The sequence below is a fragment of the Pongo abelii genome, chromosome 7, assembly GCF_028885655.2.
Source record: "Pongo abelii isolate AG06213 chromosome 7, NHGRI_mPonAbe1-v2.0_pri, whole genome shotgun sequence".
NCBI lineage: Eukaryota > Metazoa > Chordata > Mammalia > Primates > Hominidae > Pongo > Pongo abelii.
The window spans coordinates 7,861,144-7,884,997 of record NC_071992.2 but is presented as its reverse complement, the minus strand read 5'-3'; the positions used below and the strand labels follow the sequence as shown (position 1 = coordinate 7,884,997).

Genomic DNA, 23,854 nt, shown 5'->3' with positions numbered 1-23,854 from the left:
TATTTCTTTTTTTTAAACACAGAGTTTGAACAACTGACTCTTGACGGACACAACCTTCCTTCTCTCGTCTGTGTGATAACAGGTACCGCCTGAAACCCTAGGTGTCTGTTTGGTTAGGGGATGGCGGAGGGGGAGGGGCACGCAGCGTTTACCCTGTGCTTCCCATGATCTTGTCTCCTTAATCCTCACTGCAGCTCTCTGCCATAGGGTCTTATACTGCTTGATGTGGGGGGAACCTGAGGCTCAGACGGTTTCACAGCAGGGCAGGGAGCCCAGATTTGAATCTGTAGATAACAAGCTTTCTACTTTTTCTGTAGTTTCCAAGCATCTTTTTTGTTGTTGTTGTTACGTCATTGGTGTCTTTTCTTTTTTTTTTTGAGACAAAGTCTCTGTCACCCAGGCTGGGGTGCAGTGGTGCGATCTCAGCTCACTGCAACCTCCACCTCTCACATTCAAGCAATTCTCGTGCCTCAGCCTTCCAAGTAGCTGGGACTACAGGTGCCCACCACACGCAGCTAATTTTTTTATTTTTAGAAGAAACAGGGTTTCACCATGTTGGCTAGGCTGGTCATGAACTCCTGACCTCAGGTGATCCACCCACCTTGGCCTCCCAATATGCTCGAATTATAGGCATGAGCTACTGTGCCCAGCTATGTCATTGGTGCCTTAACCAAGCGCCTCTTTCAATTTTTCAAACGGAAGAGGCCCTGTCCCACAGTTACTGCTGCTGAGCCCTTTCAAGGTGACTCAGTGAGGAGGGAGAAAAGCGGAAGTGGTGTGGGAAGAGGTGGGGTCTGGGCCAGCTGCTGATCCTGCTCTCCTCCCTCCTTTGGCCTCTAGGCTCCCAGGAGTGGTTTGGAACCCGCACCATGTGCTCTGGGGGCTGTACCAGGACAGGGGGATTCCCCGTGTCCCCTGTGCACAACACAGACCAAAGCCTGGGTCCACCCAGTGAGCGGTCGGGTGCCAGGCCACTGCTTACCCCGACATGTTTGCAGCCTGAGACCAGCTGGCTGCAGGTGCAGAGCTGTGCCTCAGGGGTCAGGGGTCAGGGTGCACACTCTCCTGCAGGTCTCGGGGCTCCTGGGTTGCTTCTGGAAGGGCCGGATGGGTCCTGACTGGAGCTGCCGAGGGATGGAGCTTCTGGGAAAGCGATCCCTCCTAGGGGGTAGTGTCTTGGGCCTGGGGCCACGTGGCAGGGACAGAGACGTGTCCATGGCAGTGTGTGCTCTTCTCTGTGAAGGCAAAGGGCCTCTGAGGGAGTATTACAGCCGCCTCACCCACCAGAAGCATTTCCAGCACATCCAGGTCTGCACCCCCTGGCTGGAGGCCGAGGACTACCCCCGCTTCTAGGTGAGAGGCCAGCAGGAGGCTCGGGGAGGAGGCGGGGCCTTAAGCAGGGGGAACAGGGGTGGGTGGGATGTACTTTTTTGGAAAAGGTGGCTCTGGAGGCCACTTGGGGACAGGACCTGGGCTCTGGCTGAACTCCCGGGAGAAGGCTACTTCCTGATGTGCCAGTCCCCCCCTGCCAGGTGGCCCCAGAGGCCCTTTACCAAGGGGTTTGAGGAGGCCACGTCCTTTCAGCCTGCCACGCCCTCCATTCAGTCCTCTTCCTTCCTGCAGGAGGGCTGGGCCTGGGGTTGGGGCCACTGTTGCCCAGGTGTGGGAGGGCAGTGGCTTTGGGAGGTACAGGGACGGTGTGTCAAAAAGATTCGCCTCTCCCAGTGAGATGGTTCTCTGTTGCCTCCGTCTCTTTCCCCGTTGATTTCTCCAAGTGGGGAGTCGTGGCTTGGTCCTGATGCGTCTCTAGAGCCGCATCTTCCAGCTTCGAGTGAGCAGAGCAGTTGGAGGCTGAGGGCCTTTTCCTGGCAGGACTCTCCAGCTAGACTTTGTTTTAGACAGTCTCACTCCATTGCCTAGGCTGAAGTGCACGATCTCAGTTCATGCAACCTCCGCCTCCTGGATTCAAGAGATTCTCCCACCTGAGCCTCCCGAGTAGATTACAGGATTACAGGAGCCCGCCACAACACCTGGCTTTTTTTTGTATTTTTAGTACAGACAGGGTTTCACCATGTTGGCCAGGCTGGTCTTGATCTCCTGACCTCAAGTGATCCTCCCGCCTTGGCCTCCCTAAGTGCTGGGATTCCAGGCGTGACTCATCACGCCTGGCCCCACCTAGTCTTTAGAAATGTTAAGCTATTTGGCTTTATTTTCACAGTGACAGCTGGTTTGTGGTGGGTGTGCTGTGGCTTTATTATTATTATTATTATTATTATTATTATTATTATTTTGAGACAGAGTTTCGCTCTTGTAGCCCAGGCTGGAGTACAATGGCGTGATCTTGGCTCCCTGCAACCTCCGCCTTCCCGGGTTCAAGCGATTCTCCTGCCTCAGCCTCCTGAGTAGCTGGGATTACAGGCATCTGCCACGACACTTCGCTAATTTTGTATTTTTTTTAGTAGAGATAGGGTTTCACCATGTTGGCCAGGCTGGTCTTGAACTCCTGACCTGAGGTGATCCAACTGCCTTGGATCCCAAAATGCTGAGATTACAGGCAGGAGGTGAACCTGGGAGGTGGAGGTTGCAGTGAGCCGAGACTGTGCCACTGCACTCCAGCCTGGGTGACAGAGTGAGACTCTGTCTCAAAACAAAACAAAACAAAACAACAACAAAAAAACCTAATTGTGGTTACGTATAAAAAGTGTCAACTACATTTTCAGATGTCTCAGCCAGGCCGTATGTCTGCTTGGCCAGCTTGAGCCACTTGTGCTTGGGGCTGTCGGGGGCCTTATCCGATTTTCACTCCCCTCGGGGGATGTTGCCTCACTTTGCTGGGAGGGTTTGTGTTCCCGGGGCAGAGACCAGCACTCTGACCCACCCATCTTGCCTAGCAGGGTCGGCGGACCTGGGTGTCTGTTTGGACACGTCCTCCAGTGGCCTGGACCTGCCCATGAAGCTGGTGGACATGTTCGGGTGCTGTTTGCCTGCGTGTGCCGTGAACTTCAAGTGGTAGGAGCAGAACCCGAATCTTTCTGGGGATAGCTGCCCAGATCCACCGCTGAGGGGGAAGCAGTGCGGAGCGAGCTGCCCACAGTGAGGCCCTGCCCCTTGGTCAGTCCAGCACACACTGGAGGCCAGGAGGAGGAGCCCTGCGGTTACTGTGGCTGGGCTGAGCCTCGCTGAAGTAGTTGCTTCCATTTAGAGCTCATGTTATATTTAGGTTGGTACAAAAGTAATCACGGTTTTTGCCATTAAAAATGACAATTACTTTTGCGTCAACCTAATATGAAAAAAACGCATCTTAAATACTAGAACTCCACTCGGGGCTTTTGCTCCTGGAGTAGAATTGGCGGGAATTGCCTGCAGGCTTACATGGTTTTCTTTGTTTCTTTCTCTCCCACCATGTCCCTTTTGGCCAAGCTCACATGGTGGGTTTGAATCAGTTAAATGAGTGTCATGCTGTGGCTCACTCCACCCAGCATAGACGGGTGTTTGGAAGGGCAGCGGTAGAGATTCTAGAAGCAGTAGCCCCAGCACAAGCTGAGCCCTTGGCCCCTGCTCAGAAGCCGGCCCCTGGATGGGATTCAGGGATGTGAGCCCCTCGTGTGAGCTGAGCTCAGGGAATGTCGGGATCAAACCTAGTGCCCTAGAAAAGTCATCTTTTATGTGCTAAGCCCATCCCCAGGGGCTTGCCTTCACTTGTTCCATGGCCATGAAACTAAGAAAAACATGCAAAAATAATTTTTCAGTCCTTGAAGTGCATCCAGCACAGAAGGTACAAACCCTCCTTAAGGCTCCCTCCTCAAATCAGTTTGGCCATTTTGATGTGCACCCCCCCAGGCCTTTATACCCTTCAGATGCCAAATCTAACAACCAGCTCCCAGAAACCACACCCGCTGTTCCAACCCCCAGCCTGGCTTGAGCGTGGGGTGGGTGGGAGCCCAGTGGGCACCCCAGGGGTCTGGTGTCTTCTCCAGGCAGCTCTCAGACTCCCTGGGTTCTCTCTGTAGTTTACATGAGCTTGTGAAATATGGAGAAAACGGCCTGGTCTTTTAGGACCCAGAGGAACTGGCAGCTCAGCTGCAGGTAGCCACGTCTGCCACCATGCCAGGGTGGGCAGGGTTCTGGAGACTGTCACCGAGCCATGCTCCCTGATCCCTGCTTCCCACAGCCAGAGTGGGACCATGTGGGGTCTGGCAGAAAAGCTAGGGAGGGAGCAGAGGTCACAGAGGCCGGCACACTCTGCTGTCTCATTTTGGAGTAGTAGTCTCGGGAAAATTAGGACACACCTCCACCTGCCCTCTAGATTTATGGAGCTGACACTCCACAAATGATGCTGGAGCCAGGTGGGCCATGCTGCAGTTTAGGAAGTGATCAGGATCAGGTAGGTAGGCGGGCAAAGGGAGCTTCTGGGACCAGCCTTGAAAGATGGGTGGAATTCTGCAAAGGTTACTTGTTTCTTATTGCAAAACGTAATACATCATTCTTGCCAACAGAATGATTGGCAGGATTTTCAGTAAAGGTCCAGGTCGGAAGTAATTTAGATTGGGTCCCCCAGTCTCTGTCAGAACCATGGTACTCTGTTGTGGTGTGAAAGTAGCCACAGATCATCTTTAGATTAAGGGGTGTGGCTTTGTTCCAATAAAACTATTTACAAACACAGGTTGTGGTTTGGATTTGGCCTGCAGGCTGTAGTTTGTGATCCTTGATTCAGACAGTTTAGCAAGGCTGAAAAGAACACCGACACCCCCTTGTTACCCACAAATGGGTGGGACTGTGTTGGCCAGAGGCCAAGAGTCGGTTGCTCACAGGGGAACGTACAGCATGTAGAGGCTGGGAGGTGCTCCAGGGCACCAAGTGTGGGAAAGTGGGACATACGGGGAAGTTTCCAGAAAGCGTGATGTCAAATTGGAGGCAGAGCGCTGCTGGTGCGTGAAGGGTCTCGAGTCCAAGTGAGGGAGTTAGGGACTTGGGAGGGGTTGTTGTTGGATCAGGGACCTAGGGCCAGCCAGGTGGTGACCTGGGATGGAGTGGGAACAGGAAATGAGGTAAGCTCTCTTCTTTATTTTTTTGCAAATGCTTTTCTCAAACTTTCCTGATCCTGCGGGCAAGCTAAACCAGTTCCGGAAGAACCTGCGGGAGACGCAGCAGCTCCGATGGGATGAGAGCTGGGTGCAGACTGTGCTCCCTTTGGTTATGGACACATAACTCCTGGGCCAGAGGCTAAAACCCCAGGACCTCTGCTGTCCTTCCCACAGCTTCTTCTCGGAGTCTCAGGGCAAACCCTTTTCGAGCAGCGCTTCCCAGTAGCCAGAAGCTGAAATGACGGCAGTGCTGCCGCCTGGTGAATGAATTGGTTCTGTGACCCAGGAAGTTGTGGTTGGCCCTGATTTCTTCTCTGGAGGCTCAGAAACACTTCCTGTCTTCTGTTCTTCACGCCCCATGCCCCTGCTAGTGTATTACTGTTCTGTGACTTCCCTGTGACCTGCAGTACTCCTCATCCTGTATTTGGTCTCCAGGTGTCACCTTTCTGCCGTGTTCCTAACACTTTGATTCCTGTCTTCAAAAGAGCACCAGCTGCACCATAAGCCCAGGGATGTGGCAGCTGCAGCGGGCTTGGCTTTGTGAGGAACCGAGTGTGTCCACGTTGGAGGAACGTCATACTTGATACCCACGTATTTATTTGCAAAAAGAAAATGTTATTTTTGGAGCCAGAATTTTCATGTCTGATTTATGGCGATTTTCTTAAGAACCAGAACTGCTGGCAGAAAGGGGGCACCCACACGCTTAGATAGCCAATGTCTTATTAGAGGGGAGTTTGTGGTTCCTGGTTTGGAATTTAACACTCTCCAAACATTCCAGTCCAATGAAAGTTTCCTCCGCTTTCCCATATAAAAATTCTTCCCACTAGAGTGACTTGATTCTCACAATCACGTTGGAGTCGTGTGTGAGTCCTACAGTGTGAGGTTCAGCATTGCCATCTCCAAGTGCTCTTCGTAGGGAAACAGTTTCTGGTAATGACAAGATTCCACTTCCCATCTGATCCCGGCCCGGCCTGAAAACAGAGCGTATGTGTTTGAGGATGGCAGTGTTTGGGGACAGAACATAAGCGTATTCTGTGGGCCTACTAGGACAGGCCTGGCAGGGTGGGGGGGTGTCTAAGTCAGTTTACTTGGTTCACAGGTTCCCAGGCCCACCCAGGTGCCTAGAATTGGCCTCCAGGATGGGACCAGAAATCCGGTTTTGCATAGAAATGGCTAGCAGCAGGCACAGTGCCGCTGTCCACTCTGCCCGTGTGCACCCCAGCACTTGGCACAGCGGGACAGAAGCAGAGATCTGAACCCACATCTACCTGGCTGCTCACTCAACCCCCTCTTCACAAAGCTTAGAAAGCAGCCGGGCACAGTGGCTCACGCCTGTAATCCCAACACTTTGGGAGGCCAAGGCGGGTGGATCACTTGAGGTCAGGAGTTCGAGACCAGTCTGGTAAACATGGTGAAATCCCATCTCTACAAAAATACAAAAATTAGCCAGGCATGATGGTGGGTGCCTGTAATCCCAGTAACTTGGGAAGCTGAGGCACGAGAATTGCTTGAACCCAGAAGGCGGAGGTTGCAGTGAGCCGAGATTGTGCCACTGCACTCCAGCCTGAGTGACAGAGTGAGACTCCATCTCAAAAAAAAAAAAAAAAAAAAAAAACAACCACACACAGACACACACACACACACACACACACACACACAAAGCTTAGAAGAGGCTGGTGTTCTCATAAGCACAGATGTCTGAAGAGCCATTAGCAAGAATGAGTCTTTTTTTTTTTGAGACACAATCTTGTTCTGTCACCCAGGCTGGAGTGCACTGGCACAGTCATTGCTCACCACAGCCTCGACTCCTGGGCTCTAGCAATCCTCCCACTTGCTGAGTAGCTGGGATGACAGGTGCGTGCCACCATGCCAGTAATTTTTTTATTTTGTAGAGATGGGGTCCTGAACGCATGGCCTCAAGTGATGCTCCTACCTCAGCCTCTTCTATTATGTTTTTTTAGACGGAGTTTTACTCTGTTCCCCAGGCTGGAGTGCAGTGGCGCAATCTCCGCTCACTGCAACGCCTCCCAGGTTCAAGTGATTCTCCTGCCTCAGCCTCCCGAGTAGCTGGGATTATAGACGTGCAGCACCACGCCTGGCTAATTTTTGTGTTTTTAGTAGAGATGGGGTTTCACCGTGTTGGCCAGGCTGGTCTTGAACTCTTGACCTCAGGTGATCTGCTCACCTCAGCCTCCCAAAGCCTCAGCCTCTTACAGTGTTGGGATTACAGGCATGAGACACTGTGACCCGGGATGATTTTCAATCACAGTTTTTTGTTAGGAGTGGAAAATGCGTATTTCTATAAATGAAGTAGTGCAGACATGAACGTGTAGAAGTCTCTATAATCCTGCCATTGAAGGATGGCACCTGTTACCGTGTATATCAGGGATGTCCAATCTTTTGGCCTCCCTGGGCCACACTGGAAGAAGAAGAATCGCCTTGGGCCACACATAAAATACACTAACGCTAGCAATAGCTGATGAGTTAAAAGAAAACAAATCACAAGAAAACCTCATACTGTTTTAAGAAAGTTTACAGATTTGCATTGGGCCGCAGGTTGGACAAGTCTGCTATATATATACACTAGGTTTTCCCCTATAGGTTTACTTACGTGAAAATGATTATTGTGATAATTGTTTTTGAGATGAAGTCTTGCTATGTTGCTCAAGGTGGCCACAAACTCCTGGGCTTAAGCCATGCTCCCGCCTCAGCCTCCTGAGTAGTTGGGAATATAGGTACTCATAACCATGTGTGGGAGATTATTATTAGTTTTTAGACAAAAATGGGGCTGGGCACAGTGCCTCATGCCTGTAATCCTAACACTTTGGGAGGCTGAGGCGGTAGATCACTTGAGGTCAGGAGTTGAAGACCAGCCTGCCCAACATAGCGAAACCTCAACTCTACAAACAATACAAAAATTAGCCAGACGTGGTAGCATGCGCCTGTGTCCCAGCTACACAGGAGGCTGAGATGGGAGGATATCTTGAACCTGGGAGGTGGGTGGTTGCAGTGGTCCGAGATGGCAGCACTGCACTCCAGCCTGAGCAATACAAAGCCAGACTCTGTCTCAAAAACAACAACAACAAAAGGTGGCTGAGGTCTTATACTATGTGTGCTGTTTGGCACTGTTTTTTTCACTTAAAAGATATTGCAGGTTTTTTTGCACCTAAGTATCTGAAGAAAGACTTTTTTTTTTTTTTTTTTTTTTTTTTGCTTTTTTGAGACATGGTCTTCCTCTTGCCCAGGCTGGAGTGCAGTGGTGTGGTGAGATAAGGGCTCACTGCAGCCTCTACCTCCTGGGCTCAAGCCATCCTCCGACCTCAGCCTCCAGAGTAGCTGGGACTACAGGGGTGTGCAACCACACCTGGCTAGTTTCTGTATGTTTTGTGAAGATGGGGTCCCACTATGTGGCCCAGGTTCGTCTTGAACACCTGGGATCAGGAAGTCTTCCTGCCTTAGCCTCCTAAAGTGCTGGTATGACAGGCCTGAGCCCCGCGCCCGGCCAGCCTCCTGTGTGAGGATGTGCGAGACTCTGTCGTGGAAGCCAGTATGCCTCGTGTGCTGGCTTGTTTGTTGGCTCTGTAGTTAACGGGCTGCCCCACGTGGACAGGCATTGGGTCGTCCGTGTCTTTGTGTGCAGGCAGAGGCTGCTGCAGGTGCATCTGCGCACATGGCTGCCAGGAGGGGCTGTGCTCAGGGGGAGCTGGGGAAAGGCTGGTGGCATTGGGGGGCTTGGGTGTAGTGTGGAGGCGCGAGAGCCAGGTGGCCGGCCTGCAGTCTGCGGGAGCTCGGCGGTCGCTTGGCCTCCGTGTGTCCTAGTGTCTTTGTCGGTGAGATGGGACAGTGATAGCACGCCCTCACAGGTGCTGGGGGCTGACAAATGTCAGGTCTGAGGTCAGTGGCTGGCCCACTACGGGGCCAGTTCCCTTTCTCTACAGTCACCCTGCTAATCTTCTACCGACTGGGTGCTCAGGACAATGGCGTGGTGGATCCATCTGTACAGCCTGTGCTCCAGCGTCCTGCAGGGCACAGGTGTGTCCAGCCCTGACCCGACTGCCCCTCCTGCCACCTCCATTTTATAGATGAGGAAACCAAGGCCCAAGGGCTTAGGGAACCCTGCTGTGAAGAACAAACGTAGGGCTGCTGGGCTCAGACCCTCCCTCCCTGTGCTGAGCTGCCCTCCTCCTGCTGCAAGCCCCACACGCCCCAGGCCCACTCTGCTCACCGGCCTCTGCCCGAGTTCCCCGCATGGTGTGGGAGTGTGGGGCATCCTAGCCTTTCCCCAGTGCCCAGTTCTTTCACTTCCACTGGAGTCCTGCAGGGACAGCTCCGGGACCATGCAGGCCCAGGTGGGCGGGGGCTCACCTAGCTTGGTGATGAACAGCTGGCACGTCTCTGGGCTGCGCACAGTGAAGGTCACATAGACCTCTGGAGCCCGCTGGTGATCCTGGCAGGCAGCCAGCCTCCGCAGGACCCCGACCAGCAACACGATGGCTTCTGGGAAACACAGCACGTCTACGGTGAAAGCTTCAGGTTACTGAAAGGGACCAGCGGAGAGTTCCAGGTCATGCTGACCTCAGCAGCAGGGTGAGGCCAGAGAGGCAGCACTCACATGAGACTATTAGATGCCATTTGACCATTTGGGCCATTAGATGGAAAGGCAATTACTTGGGTGAAAAAGGAGAACCCTTAGTAGAGGAAGCTGCAAAAGACCGAAGCAAAAGAAAAAAATCTCCAGACTCACTGGTGTTCCTCAAAAAACCAGCTCTGGTTCTCGGCCTATCTAGAGGGCTTCGAATGACACAAAGCCTGACCCTGCCACGAACTTCGTGTTTCAGGCATCTGCCAATTTGTCTGCTGGCTTGCAGGGGTGGGCCCATGTCCCTGGCCACCGCTGGACCTGTGGTTTTCAGGGCTGGGACCCAGGACCACAGGCAGAGCTCTGTTCTACCAGAGAGGGGACAGAGTGCGCTGGCAGGGGTGAGGGGTTTTCGGTGGCCCAGCCAAACACCACCTTCTCTCAAGGGCCCTGTCCTCATCCCAGAAGTGGTTGTTTTCCTCCTGTGGTCTCTGAAGGACACAGGGCATGGCTCTGGGACACAGCCATGTGGTGACGACTGTAACAGGAGTATGCCTGTCTCCAACAAGAGGACTGTGGCTTGAAGGTCACCTTAAGAGGCACCCCTGTCCTTTGATGTCACCCTAGAATCCCAGAGTAACTCTTCTGGAAGCCCCATCACGTCCATGCCTGACAGCGTCCATTGTTCCCTTTTCCCCGAGCCAAGAGCTGGGTAGAGCTGCAAGGACACGCCTGCACAGGGTGCCTGGGGTTGGGCATTACCTGCTGCAATGACATCTGGCTGGAAGGCAGAGAGCTGATGGACCTTCGCGACGTCCCAGTCCAGCTGGGCCACTGTCACCCTGGGGCTGTCAATGTTGGCAGTGATGTCTGCCTCTAATGAGAGGCTGTTGAGAAGGACATTCCCTCGGAGTTGCTCGAGGACCCGGCTGTGACAATCGCTGAAGATGTATGCCCGGGGGCGGCACATCTTGCAGATGGACAGGCCTGTGAGGCCGGTGCCACTGCCAAGCTCTAGGACAGTCCTTGCGGTAGGAAAGGGGACCGTTTCTGCGACTGCACCAGGGTAAGCCTGCCTCGGTGAACTGCCCTGCGCCCCGAGGTCACCTGTCAGTGAAGGTTGCCAGTTTCTCGATGGCTCATTCTGCAATGTAGAGGGCGGTGTCCTATGTGACCAGGCCCGTGGTGCCGTGGGAGATGATGGCCGTGCTCTTGGAGAGTGTGTCCGAGCCTCCCGAGGGCTGCACCAAGAGAAGGTGAGAGAGTCAGTCCAGCGATCAGAAGGCAAGTGGCTTAGAAGACAAGTAGCCATCCACCACATGGCTGAATAAACCATGACAGGACCAATCACCACGCAGCAATTAGAAGCAGCTAACTGTTGACATGCCAACAGCTTGCACGGGTCTCAAGAGCGTCATGCGGCTTGAAAGATACTCATCTCAGGCCACACAGGATTCCATTCATCGAACATTCCTGAGACGATGGAATTCTGGCGATGGAGCACAGGTCAGTGGTGGCCAGGGGACGGGTGTGGCTATGAAGGGGTGGCTGCCTTGTGATGATTCAATATGTTATGTTTTTCCTTTGTGGTTTTCTGTATCTATGTTTTGTCTTCTTTTTTTTTTTTTTTTTTGAGCTCTGTACCCCAGGCTGGAGTCAGTGGCACGATCTTGGCTCACTGCAACCTCTGCCTCCTGGGTTCAGGCAATTCTCTTGCCTCAGCTGCCCAAGTAGCTGTGACTACAGGCGTGTGCCACCATGTCTGGCTGATTTTTGTACTTTTGTTTGAGACAGAGTTTCACTCTCGTTGCCCAGGCTGGAGTGCAATGGCGTGATCTCGGCTCACCACAACCTCCACCTCTCGGGTTCAAGAGATTCTCCTCCCTCAGCCTCCCGAGTAGCTGGGACTACAGGTGCCCACTACCACACACCGCTAATTTTTGTAGTTTTAGTAGAGACAGGGTTTCACCACATTGGCCAGGCTGGTCTCGAACTCCTGACCTCGGATCCACCCGCCTCAGCCTCCCAAAGTAGTGGGATTACAGGCGTGAGCCACTGTGCCCGGCCATGTCAAGTATTCTTTGAGGACTGGGCAGCAGCTCCTTGTGAAGCAGGTAGTGTGTGTCACCTATTGGACAAATGCCCAACAACCTCACGAGACATGCTGTTGTTGTTGAAGTGCTTGATTTACAGACAGAGAAACTGAGGCTAAAGAAGGTTAACAGACCTCATGTCTAAGACTGCAGAATGGGTGAGTCAGGATTTGAACCCATACCCACATTTTCACTTTGTCTGTGCAGGAAGGGTGTCTGGGCTGTGAGGGGGAGGAGGGTGCCCTTCTCATACCAGCAAATAGCTCCGGTGGCCCTGGGTGGACTCCTTGGCCGTCAGGATCTCTGCCAGCGCCACGTATAGTTCGTCCAAAGGCTCTGTGTAGACAGCCTCGTGCTGGGGGCAGACAGAGTGAGAGATTGTTTGCTTTCGTTCTAATCTGTAAAAATGGCCAGATGATTTTCACCAAGTTCGGAGGGGAGATTTGGGATGGAACGGTGTAATGCCGGCCAGCTGCCATATAAAATATTCACTTCGTTGGGCATGGTAGTGTGTGCGAATAGTCCCAGCTACTCTAGAGGCTGACATGGGAGGACTGCTTGAGCCCAGGAGTTCGAGGACAGCCTGGAAAACAGAGACCTTGTCTCTAAAAAAAAAAATTTACTTGGCAGAGAAACCTGGATGGGAGGGCCTTCAACAAGAGGTGTTGAGAGGGTAGGGTGAGGAGTAGTCTAGGGCAGGAGACAAGGATTCTGTGAGAGCTGCCACGTGACCATGATAGAGAGCTCTGTGTTTGGATCAAACACAGAGAGGAGGAAAACAAAAGGTGCTTTACGTGAGCCCAGGCAAAACTGTGAGGGTGGCCCATGCTGCAGGCTGTGGCTGTCAGCAGGCTGCTTCTCCACAGCTGGCCTCATCCTAAGATTCACAGGGCAGCAGCAGGGTACACTGGGTGACTGCTGCCCTCTCCTGGTGGCACAGGGCAGACCTGCTGGTGACCACAGATGCACGCTTTTGGGGAGGACTAGGGAGAAAGCAGGTATTGGAGAAACAGGGGATTGTTTATTTGCTAAAAGTGTGGCCCTTTCACTCAGAAGGTCTGCTACTGCCTACTAAGGAACAGCCTCTCAACATGCTCATGTCAAACCCTGAATTTCGGGGCCATCTTTAAAATCCATCCTAGGCCAGGTGCGGTGGCTCATGCCTGTAATCCCAGCACTTTGGGAGGCCGAGGCAGGCAGATCACCTGAGGTCAGGAGATCGAGACCAGCCTGGCCAACATGGTGAAACTCTGTCTCTATTAAAAATACAAAAATTAGTCAGGCATGGTGGCAAGTGCCTGTAGTCCCAGCTTCTTAGGAGGCTAGGCATGAGAGCTGCTTGAACCCAGGAGGCAGAGGTTTCAGGGAGCCGAGATTGTGCCACAGTGATCCAGCCTGAGCAACACAGTGAGACTCTGTCTCAAAAAAATAAATAAATAAGTAAAAAATAAAATTCTGTATCAGTCATGAAAGAGCTCATTCCAGCAGGATCAATGCGGAGAATTCACCAGAGGAACTAGTTCCAAAGGTATGGCAAGAGCTAAAACTTCCAACAGGGGCCCGTGGGACAACCCAGAGATGGACAAGAGCAGGAAACTCCAAACCGTTCGGCGGGCAGGATAGAGAGTGTCGGTGAGAGTTCCAGGGCTGTGGGCTGGGCCAGCCTTCTAGGAATGAGAATCCATATGCTAGGAGCTGGGGCCCCAGAGAAGCAGCTACTGTGGAAACCCCAGGAGGCAGAGTGAGGGAGAGACGCTAGCCTCCCCTTCTTCCCGCCCTGTACTCTCTCCCATGGGTCACACACAGCTGCAGCCAGTTGCCTGGGGAGGCCCCTGTCATGCTGGGGTTTGCGAAGCAGGACCAGGGCCTGGGAAGGACGGGGGCTCCAGCACGCAGGTGGCTATGCTGTCCGGCTACTGGGTGGACACTGCCCGTAACTGACCTTTTTGATGAGTTCTGAGAGAAAGCACTGGGCATACTTGACTGACGGCACGTGCTTCACACACACAGGATGCTTCACAGTCTACAGCAAAGGACAGAACGTTGGTTGCTGGAGAGCTATGAGCCTATGAGCTTCAAGCCAACACAGCAGAGGGCAAACTCCAGGCTACCCGATCCCTCAGCAAACATGTAGATGGACACAGCATTCTGGCCCCACACATCTGAAGTTTGTCTTAAGATATAAGCCGTTTCCTAAAAATGCTTCACTGCAGTGGCGCAGGCTATGGAGGCATCTCTAACGCCCATTCTGAGCAGGAACACAGGGCATGTGGGCCCAAACCACTTCCCTCCCAGGGGAGCCAGTGTGAACCAGGGTTTGCAGTAAGGACAGTCACTAACTGTCTGGCTCTATGGAAGAGGTGGGAAGGCCCACTCAGCAACTGCTTTCTTGGAGCATGTGTCCCTGGGGACAGGATGGAGGGAAGGGGACGCTCAGGGTAACACTCCAGGTAAAGCCGAGAGAAGCCAAGTGCAGGACAAGCAAGTTCCAGGCAGTGGGAACAGCCGGTGCAAGCTCTGAGGTGGCCACAGCCTGGCACTTGGAAAGGAGGGCAGAGGGACTGGTGCAGCAGGAGTGGGGACGGTGGGAAAACAGGAGCATGGAGGGAGAGGGAGGAGATGGTCCGCAGCGCCTGCTGGCTGGGAGGGATGCAGATTCTGCCCAAGGACAGCAAAGTACCCCACGCAATACAGAGGCCCTTCAGGCTGGTGCTGGTTTTTCATTTTTTCTGACACAGTCTCGCTCTGTTGCCCAGGCTGGAGTGCAGTGGCCCAATCTTGGCTCACAGCAGCTTCCACCTCCCGGGTTCAAGCGATTCTCTTGCCTCAGCCACCCGAGTAGCTGGGAATATAGGCATGCACCACCACACCCAGCTAATTTTTGTATTTTTAGTAGATATGGGTTTTTGCCATGTTGGCTTGGATGGTCTCGAACTCCTGACCTTAGGTGATCCGTCCACCTCAGCTTCCCAAAGTCCTGGGATTACAGGTGTGAGCCAGTGCACCCAGCCTTGTGCTGGGTTTTAAAGCAGCTCTCCCTACATTTCATGCTTCACCACCTACGAGAGTGAGGCTCAGGGTGAAACTCAGAGCAGGGTGCGAGATAACTTCAGGTATCTCCACTCTCGAAGCCCTGACCTACTGTATTGCCCCGAAAGTCTTCCCTGCTGTGGAAAAGATGTGGCTGCATCTTTTCCACGTGGATAATCTTGGTTCACCTCTAGCACAGGAATTCTTCACAGGGGCTCCTCGGATGGGCTGGGTGGGTGGGGGTGGAGGATGTCTGCCTCCCCTGAGTTGGTATGGTAAAGGTATTCTTGTGGTGCACTTCTTTCTGGGAGGGAGTCTATTGCTTTGTCTTTTCAGAAGGGCTCGTGGCCCTTCAAAGGTGAAGACCCAGGATGCAGGGTGATCTGCACTTGGTCCTCAAGGCCAGGGTCAGGCTGTGGCTGGGCCGGGTGGTGATCCTGCCTCTCACCTACATGCAGATGCACTTGAGTCCAAACCCCACCTTGGGCAAAGCAAGAGCCCATTTATGTCTAGAAGAGACAGGAATGGGCAGGACAGGCCTCATAAATGCAAAAAAGAAAGTCTCTGAGCATCTACCAAATGCTAGAAGCTCTTTTGCACCCGTCATCTCTGTTTTTGCTATGGATGGTTTAAAAAACATTCCCTAGATTCCCCCCTCTCATGCAGATTTTTGTATATTCTGATGTCTTTGTCTAAGTCTTAGATAGAAAATGAAAGCGCTGGAGCTGTCGCAGGTGCTGACACCCACCTGCAGTGCTGACTCAATGGTTTTGTTCTTTGAACAGGGGTGTTTTTAAAGGGTACAAGCACACCTGTGGTTCTTCTCTCAGGTCTTCCGGAGAGATTCAGAAGGCAGGGTCATAAGTCCCAGGGACTCTGGGATTCTTAATTTCTGCAAAACATCCCGCAGCAGCTCAGAATCTGATGAGTGTCTTAACTTTGCTTCTAAGCTCTGTGTGGAGGGGAAAGAGAGAAATCTCAAGGGCGCATCTACAGGAACATGAAACACGCAGTAGAATGTGTGGGCAAAGCCCTATGTGATCCCTCCCTGGGGACGTGGAGCCAGTTGGAAGTGGAAGCCACAGCAGCTGAAAGCCTGACCTTCAGATGTCGCAGGCTGCACCTGGATGAGTGACAGGAAGAAGGCTAGAAGACTGACTCTTGGCCGCATTAGTCCTGGCTACTCAGCGGCCACCTGGCTCATGGGCCAGCTCCCTGGTTGCACTGGTCAGCCAGGAATTACCAGGGCAGCCATGGCACCAAGGTTTGATGGGCTTGCCATCTGAGTTTAAGTGGAAATGCAGAATGTGCCCGTACCAGCCTGGGTTACATTGTCCTCTTACAGGGGCCTCAAGGCCAGCAGTGAGCTTTGGCTCCTGAGTTAGGCAGACTGTCTCGGCTGGTATGTGACACAGGGCAAGGCACTTCATTGCTTCAGAGCTCCTTCCATGCCGTAAAAGGCCTACAAGTCCTGGTCCTAATCCCTCTCTCTGGCCTGTTCTCCCTCACCCCTGGCCCACCTTGCTCACTCCACTCCAGCCACACTGGCTACCTTGCTGTTGTTCCTCAATCACAGCTGGCTGGTTTCCACCACAGGGCCTTTGAGTATGCTGTTCCCCAAGCCCTTCCCATGGCTGGCTGCTTCACCACCCAGGCCCCAGTTCAAATGCCACCTCTTTGGGGAAGGCTTCCCTGATTCCCCGACTTTGATGACTTTTCTCCCCAGTTGCTCCATTCATCATTTCCCTGTTTTCTTGGCTTTAAAGCCACTCTCATCTGGTCTTTTCTTGTTTATTCATTTGTTTATTCTCTGGCTTTCCCATGCAAGCAGAGCCTCATCTGTCTTGGGTACTGCTTGCCTGGCTCATGGAAGGCATTTATTAAACATTTTGAGACTGAATAAAAACAGTAGCTAACACCGACATGCATTTACCATGAGCCAGGCACTGATCCACAGGCTTTTGTACTCAACCCTGACAGCAACCCTAAGAGATAGTTATCATTATATCCTCCATTTTATTAATAAGAAAACAATAGCACAGAGAGAGGCAGTCACTTGCCCAAGGTCACACAGGGCCAGGGGTTGGGCCAGGATTCGAAGCAGGCAGGCTGTCTCCTGGGTCTGAACTCTCAACTACTTCACCCTAATCAAACAATCCCTCTGGTCAAATGTGAGTGATTATAGTACCCACCTCGTGGGTGTTGAGGGTGAGCCCAAGTTAGCATTCAGCGTGGACATGTGAACAATTATAGTCAATATTGAATGGAGACCTATGATGCTTTTAGGAAGGTTTTGGGTTAAAAATGCACAAATTTCTCCTGACCAGAAATGATCTCTGAGTGCTAAATATTTTATGTCAATGGAATAACGCAAATGATTAAGCAACACCCCATAAAATGGGGCAGACCCAGGGAGGAATATATATCCAAACTGACTCATCCCAGTGAGCTCACCCCACATGAATTACAAATGGCGGCCGGTGCATTAAGCCCCTCTGCTGGCAGAAGGTCCCCAGGGAGAGGAGAGGCCACCCCCTTCTCTGTCTCTTCCATCACAGGCGTGAGAGCCTCAGCGCAGGAGCCCATTCTGTGCAGTGCTCCATATACACATGAGAACACTGAGGCACGAGGGACAGCTTGTGACCTGGTCACCGCGTTCAGGAGAACGTGGTTACCCTGCGGTCCTGAGGGCGCTGACATTTTAGAATGGGCGAGGGCAGCTGTGTCCCAGTGACCAGAACGATTACTGCTTTTAAAAAGTCTTGAAAATTATCATGAACTGTACCCTACACCGAGCGAGCGTCTGCCCCCCAAGGCGGTGGAGACGTCCCCAGTTTCCGCCGCCAGCCCGCGAGGAAGGAGGGGTGAGGGACTCTGGCCAAGCCCCGGGGATGGGGACCCAGACGCGCGGCCCTGACTGGCTGTAGCGCCAGGGGCTTCAGCAGGGAGACACATCCCGTCTGCCCCTGGACTCCCGCACGGCCCGCCACCCACCTACCAGGGGAAGGAGCGCAGTGCGGCCCCGCCAGGAAGCGGCGCTCGAAACTCTGCAGCAAGAGCTCGGTCCCCGGGTTCTCCTCGGGCGCCATGATGTGGGCGGGACCGCATCGTTGCCGGGAGACTGGGCGGAAGCTGGGCCTGAACAGAAGAGGGGGCGGGCCCGGGGCAGTGCGAGGGGCAGAGAGGCGGAGCCCGGGGTAAGGCCAGGAGGAGCGTCGTGGGGGCGGACCCTGGGGCGGGGCCAGGATGAACGTCTTGTGGGCAAGGCCTGGGGTAGGGCCAAGATAAGCGTCTTTGGGGCAGGTCCTGGGGAGAGTCCAGGTTGACGGGTCCTGGGGCGGGTCCAGGATAAGGCGATCCTGGAAGCGGGGCTTCGGAAGCGTCTAGGTTGGTGGCGACCTGGAGGCGGGGCCTTGCGCGTGGCTAGGATGAGCATCCTGGAGGCGGGTATTAGGGCGGGGCTAAACGATGATTGGGTTCAGGAGGCGGGACTCGGGGCAGAGCCCAGTAGACAGGTCTTAGGGTGGGGCTAAGGCGAGACCAAGAGAAGGGCTCAGGAGGCGGGGCCGGGGTGGGGCCTTGACTGTGTCGTAGCACATGACCGGGCGCTGCTCGGATTCTGGGAGGCGGAGGTTAGGGACGGGCCGACGTGGGGAGGGGCCTATTGTCGGGGAGGCGGGACCGAGTCCGGGCAGCAGGCTGCGCTCAGAAGGCGGACCCTGGGGCGTGGCCAGGCGCTGCTCGGGCCCTGGGAGGCGGAGCTGAGGGAGGGCCCGGTGTGGGGAGGGACCCAGGGCCTGGGAGGAGGGTCGGCGCTGGTCTCAGGAGCCCAGAAGGAGCTGGGCTTGGGGCGGGACCGAGACAGAGCGAGGAGTCCCAGGTGTTGGAAGAGGAGCTTGAGGAGGGGGTCGGAGTGTGGCTCAAGTTCGGGGGGCGTTACCTGGGGAGGGTTTGAGGCAGGCCCAGGAGCGGGGCCACGGTCGGCCGAGGCGGGGCCAGGGGCGGGACCCAGGATCCGGAGCTTCGGGCGAGTGGAGTCCGGGTTTGCGGCCCGGGAGGCGGGGCCGGTTAGGGCGAGAGTCTCTGGGATCGTCGGGTCAGTCCTTGGGCCACCATAGGCACTCTCGCAGTTCCTGCGCCTTCAGGAAGGTCTTTTTGGCAGGGGCCTTACAGGTGCGCGCTTCGGTCCAGGAGGCCTTATCCTAGCCTCCTCTCCATCAGCGCCACCCCTCTGGGGCCCGACAGGAGGGAGTTTTCCCCCTGTTCCCCAGGCTTTGGACTGTTACCCAACAAGCCATTCGTTCACTAAATATTTATTAAGCACCTACGATGTGCCTGGCAAGGGAGTTGTAACAATGAGAAAAACTAGGTGTGGTCCCGGCCCTCCAAGGGCTCAGAGGCTCGTGGGAGAAGTGGACATTGAAGTAATTATCACACAAATAAATATAAAAGTACGATATCTTCCAGGAAGGCGGGCACACAGAGCTAGCGGGGCTTCCAGAAGGAGTTTTGATCTTGCAGGGACAGGAAGTAGGAGTTAGCTCCCGCAGGGTGGGATGGGGGTGGTGGTGATACAGACGTGGGGACAGAGTGGAAAACAACAACAAAAAATAATTATTTTAGTTCAAAGTTATTGTGTCTTGAGTTGAAAGGCAAGGCAGTTACCAACACAGTTCAAATTTCAGTACTGCTCCTGAAATACTGAACTGTGTTCAAAGTCTAAAACGTTTACCTCAGCAAACCCCTCATAAAACTCCATTTGGAGGAGTCCAGAGAGCTAATTTGTTAAGTATACTTGCAGAAGGTAGATAAGGAGACAGATTAAATCTTATTACCTCTTTCAGATGAGAGGCACTTGAGCCCTGCTCAGCTATGAGAATAAGAGAGAGGAATTAATTCTAATTGAATACACTTGTTCTCTCATAGCTGTTGTTCCCCCGCAGAACCAAATGAGTGCAAGATCTGACAAAGAAAAAAAAAAAAGGTTCATCTTTTATTCCCCCAAACACTTTCATTTAAATCAAGATGGTGGGGTGTGGTTCTTGCTGTGTTTTTAGACAGAATCAACGGTTTCTGGGTCTGAGATGTTGCATACATCCTCTCAGTCCCTGTATCCTGAGATGGAGTCGCCTGAGAATCCACAGCAAGTCCTAACCAGGGATGGGTCTGGGTGATTAAGGAAGGTTGGCTTCAGAACTGGGCCAGGGGCTTTGCTTTTGCTGTTTTGATCAGCTCTCTGCCTGCAGGAGACAAGGAAAACCAATGGGAACAGGTTAGTTATAAATCCTGGGCTTATTTTATTAACTCACATAATAGCTATTAATTGCCTTTCCTTCAAGCAGCAAAAGGGCATACACGGTCAATGCTATAGTAAGTAACACTGTATTATGTTATACTAAAATATTAATAAATCTAGGTTGGCTCAGTCTTTCCTGAGTCCATACATTGGAAGCGAATTGAGGAAGGACCCTAGCGGACCACAGAGCTGAGCCATGCACACAGAAGAAATCTTTTTTTCTTTTTCTTTTTTTTTTTGTTTTTTTGTTTTTCTTTGGAGATGGAGTTTTGCTCTCTTGTTCCCCAGGCTGGAGTGCAATGGCGCGATCTCAGCTCACTGCAACCTCCAGCTCCCGGGTTCAAGCGATTCTCCTGCCTCAGCCTCCCAAGTAGCTGGGATTACAGGCGTGAGCCGCCATGCCGGGCCATTTTTGTATTCTTAGCAGAGACAGGGTTTGAACACGTTGGCCAGGCTGGTCTCAAATTCCTGACCTCAGGTGATCCGCCGCCTCTGCCTCCCAAAGTGCTGGGATTACAGGCGTGAGCCACTGCGCCCAGCCAGAAGAAATCTTTATCTTGGTGCGCGGGCTCTGGTGAGGGACAAATGTCATCTTTCTTGGATCTGAATCTGGAAGGATCAAGGCACTGAAGGGATTTTTTTGTTTCAGACAGTCTCCCTCCGTTGCCAGGCTGGAGTGCAGTGGCACGATCTCTGCTCACTGCAACCTCTGCCTCCTGGGCTCAAGCAATTCTCCTGCCTCAGCCTCCCAAGTAGCTGGGACTATAGACACGCATCACCATGCCCAGCTAATTTTTGTATTTTCAGTAGAGACAGAGTTTCACCATGTTGGCCAGGATTGTCTCAATCTCTTGACATCATGATCCACCTGCCTTGGCCTCCCAAAGGGCTGGGATTACAGGCGTGAGCCACCATGCCCGGCCTCATGGAAGGGATTTTTTTAATGTCACGTGGCTGTCACAGGTGCGGTGTGTTCGGATGCAAGTGAAGATTAGGACTGATGCTTAAAACCAAACGTAAAATTCCAGGTGGTGTTGCTATGGGGCGCAGCATTAGGACAATGTGAGTGGTTTCAGTTGCAAGAGTGTGTGTGTGTACGTGCAAGAATTCACGTCAAGATTCAACTTCTGGCTTTGAGGGTCTCTTTAATAACAGCAATAACAATCTAAGGCAGTTTAACAGTATGGAATCATTGCCTTTTAGAAGTTAAGCTATGGGCATGGAAGTTCAATCAGTACATTGAGGTTTTTCCTTTATCTCTCCTATGGTTAATGGTTTGTGCAGAAAAGGACCAATTGATTTCTTTCTAAAACGTTGTTTCAGGGTGTAGAGACTTTATAGGTCATGTTTCAGCTTACAGAAAATTTTATAGTTCATATATAAATTACGTTCAATATGGACTTTGTAATAGGGTTTAAGGTTAAGTAAAGTTTCCACTTTCCTTAGGCTGTTTGCAGTTCCCAGCAGGCCCCATGATATCGAGATGGAAGTTATGTTAAAGGAGGAGATTGGTCAGGGATGGGCAGAATAAGGAATATGGGCAGCTCAGGCTAATGATACAATGATTGAGATGTAGAAAGAGGACCAGGCACGGGATAACGCCTGTAATCCCAGTGCTTTGGGAGGCCAAGGCAAGACGATCACTTGAGGTCAGGAGACCAGCCTGGTCAACAGAGTGAGACCTAATCTGTACAAAATAAGAATAATAATTAGTTAGGCATGGTGATGTGTGCCTGTAATCTCAGCCACTTGGAAAGCTGAGGTCAGGGGATCCCTTGAGCCCAGGAGTTTGAGGCTGCAGTGAGCTATAATCACATAAGTGTACTCCAGCCTGGGTGACAGGGTGAGGCCCTGACTCAAAAAAAATTGAGTCAGGGAAAAAATTGGAAATCTTAATCCTCCGTATCTAGGAATGAGACCTTATTTGGACATAGGGTATTTGTAGATGTAACCAAGTAACAATGAGTCATACTGGATTGGGGGCTGCTGGTGAGGGGGCAGATGCAATGACTGGTGTCCTTATAAAAGAAGAGAATAAGGGCCGGGCATGGTGGATCATGCCTGTAATCTCAGCACACTTTGGGAGGGTGAGGTGGGCGGATCACTTGAGGTCGGGAGTTCGAGACCAGCCTGGCCAAAATGGTGAAACTCCATCTCATCTAAAAATACAAAATTAGCACTGCGTGGTGGCTGGTGCCTGTAATCCCAGCTACTCAGGAGGCTGAGGTGGGAGAATCACCGGAACCTTGGAAGCAGAGGTTGCAGTGAGCCAAGATTGTGCCACTGCACTTCAGCGTGGGTGACAGAGGGAAACTCCATCTCAAATAAATAAAAGAGGAGAATGTCAGGTGAGGACAGAGACACAGGGAGAAGGCAGCTATGTGATGAGGGAGGAGAGATTGGAGCGATGCATCTACAAGGAACACCAAGCATTGTCAGCGGCCACCAGAAGCCAGAAGAGGCAGGAAGGATTCTCTCTCACATGTTTCAGAGGACGCGAAGGCCGGCTGACACCTTGATTTTGGGCTTCTAACATCCAGGCCTGTGTGACAATACATTTCTGTTGTTTTCAGCCACATGTGGGGCCCTCGTTGTTGTTGTGGTTGTTTTTTTTTTGGAGACGGAGTTTCACTCTTGTGCCCCAGGCTGGAGTGCAACAGCGCGACCTCGTCTCTCTGCAACCTCCTCCTCCCAGGTTCACCATGTTGGCTGGGCTGGTCTCAAAATCCTGACCTCAAGTGATCGGCCCGTCTCAGGCTCCCAAAGTGCTGGGAGTACAGGCATGAGCCACCACGCCCAGCTTTGTGGTTATTTTTTTAGACAAGATCCCACCGTGTCATCCAGGCTGGAGTGCAGTGGTACAATCTCAGCTCCTGCAGCCTTGACCTCCCTGGGTTCAGGTAATTTTCCCATCCCAGCCTCCAAGTAGCTGGGACTACATGCTTGGCTAATTTTTGCATTTTCTGTAGAGATGGGGTCTTGCTATGTTTCCCAGGCTGGTCTCAAACTCCTTGGGCTCAAGCCATCTTCCTGCCTTGGCCTCCCAAAGCGCTAGGATTACAGGTATGAGCCACTATCCCTGGCCCACCTTGTTAAAAAATAAGGAATTTCAAGATGGTGATGGCAGATTATGAAACCACAGCGGGGACTCTTCTGTGTCCCTGTGGGACTGTCCAGGTTGCTAGCCCATGAAGCCGGCCCTGGCTGCTGGGTTCTTGGAGTGCTGGACCTCCTGTGGCATGTGGCAAGGAGTTGTCATGGGTTGTCACGACATATGATGATCAACTACAGGAGACCCAAAGACCACTGAGGAGACTCAGTCCTTTCTCCGACGAATGGTTGTGTATGTCACACTAGCAACAAACAGAACCGCAAGAGCTCCTGTGACAATGCTGAGCATGATCACTGCGCCTTGTAGAGCAGATGCCCTCTGTACCTCCGCTCCTGTTAAGAAACAGGATTTTTAATTGTCTGATTATTAGGAGGCTGTTCTGGCTGCTCCTGGTTCCCTGGGAAGTTTCCCATCTAGCCGCTAGTGAGTATTAATTATGGAAATGAAATGTACATTTAACCCAAGAAAATGCTCATTCTAGAGAAATCTCATAGGGCAAGTCATTGAAAGCCGATTTACTAAATGATCTCTTCGCCAAATGATCCATTTGCCTAATGACCACTTTGCCAAATGATCAATTTGCTGAAAGCCAATTCGCTGAAAATCTGTTTGTGGGATGTCCTGCTTATCAGTAACTGACAGTCAGATGCATCTTATCCC

The 23,854-nt window shown here is 52.4% G+C and overlaps 2 protein-coding genes and 1 long non-coding RNA gene across 5 annotated transcripts in view; 2 read left to right on the top strand and 1 right to left on the bottom strand.

Annotated features, from left to right (window-relative positions):
* The window catches only part of LOC134761888 (chitobiosyldiphosphodolichol beta-mannosyltransferase-like), a 966,630-nt gene extending 965,277 nt beyond the window's left edge, over nucleotides 1–1,353 (top strand). Inside the window, exons 4-5 of the mRNA XM_063726477.1 lie at nucleotides 23–82; nucleotides 1,244–1,353. Of these exons, the coding sequence (XP_063582547.1) occupies nucleotides 23–82; nucleotides 1,244–1,353 (170 nt within the window). The remainder of the gene's footprint in view (nucleotides 1–22; nucleotides 83–1,243) is intronic.
* A 3,080-nt stretch (nucleotides 1,354–4,433) lies between these two features.
* On the bottom strand, nucleotides 4,434–17,932 carry LOC134761819 (protein-lysine N-methyltransferase EEF2KMT-like). 2 transcript variants are annotated; one of them, XM_063726399.1, is made up of 5 exons: nucleotides 17,785–17,923; nucleotides 13,699–13,779; nucleotides 12,010–12,111; nucleotides 9,450–9,599; nucleotides 4,434–6,055 (listed from the first exon to the last, which is right to left on the bottom strand). In XM_063726399.1, exons 1-5 carry the CDS (start codon nucleotides 17,873–17,875, stop codon nucleotides 5,955–5,957), a joined length of 525 nt encoding a protein of 174 aa, XP_063582469.1. In that variant the 5' UTR covers nucleotides 17,876–17,923; the 3' UTR covers nucleotides 4,434–5,954. The 2 variants fall into 2 exon arrangements, with proteins under 2 accessions (XP_063582469.1, XP_063582468.1); XM_063726398.1 differs by lacking the exons at nucleotides 12,010–12,111; nucleotides 13,699–13,779 and adding an exon at nucleotides 10,426–10,904 and having other exon boundaries at nucleotides 17,785–17,932.
* A 644-nt stretch (nucleotides 17,933–18,576) lies between these two features.
* Nucleotides 18,577–23,854, top strand: part of LOC129047664 (uncharacterized) — an 82,558-nt gene continuing 77,280 nt past the window's right edge. The window contains exon 1 of one of the 2 annotated variants that reach the window (XR_010140970.1): nucleotides 18,577–18,666. This is a non-coding gene — a long non-coding RNA (uncharacterized LOC129047664). Of the gene's footprint in view, nucleotides 18,667–19,771; nucleotides 20,059–23,854 lie in introns of those variants that run through there. The other variant, XR_008509394.2, reaches the window with a different exon arrangement.

What these genes read in the sequence shown, in the direction of transcription:
- LOC134761819 (XM_063726398.1), bottom strand. Translation starts at nt 17,894, where the DNA reads ATGCGGTCCCGCCCACATCATGGCGCCCGAGGAGAACCCGGGGACCGA. An exon ending in GCACTGCGCTCCTTCCCCTG is followed by an intron (nt 10,905 to 17,784) that starts GTAGGTGGGTGG and finishes CTCTTGGTGCAG; the next exon opens with CCCTCGGGAGGCTCGGACAC. An exon ending in GCCAGATGTCATTGCAGCAG is followed by an intron (nt 9,600 to 10,425) that starts GTAATGCCCAAC and finishes CTTTCACCGTAG; the next exon opens with ACGTGCTGTGTTTCCCAGAA.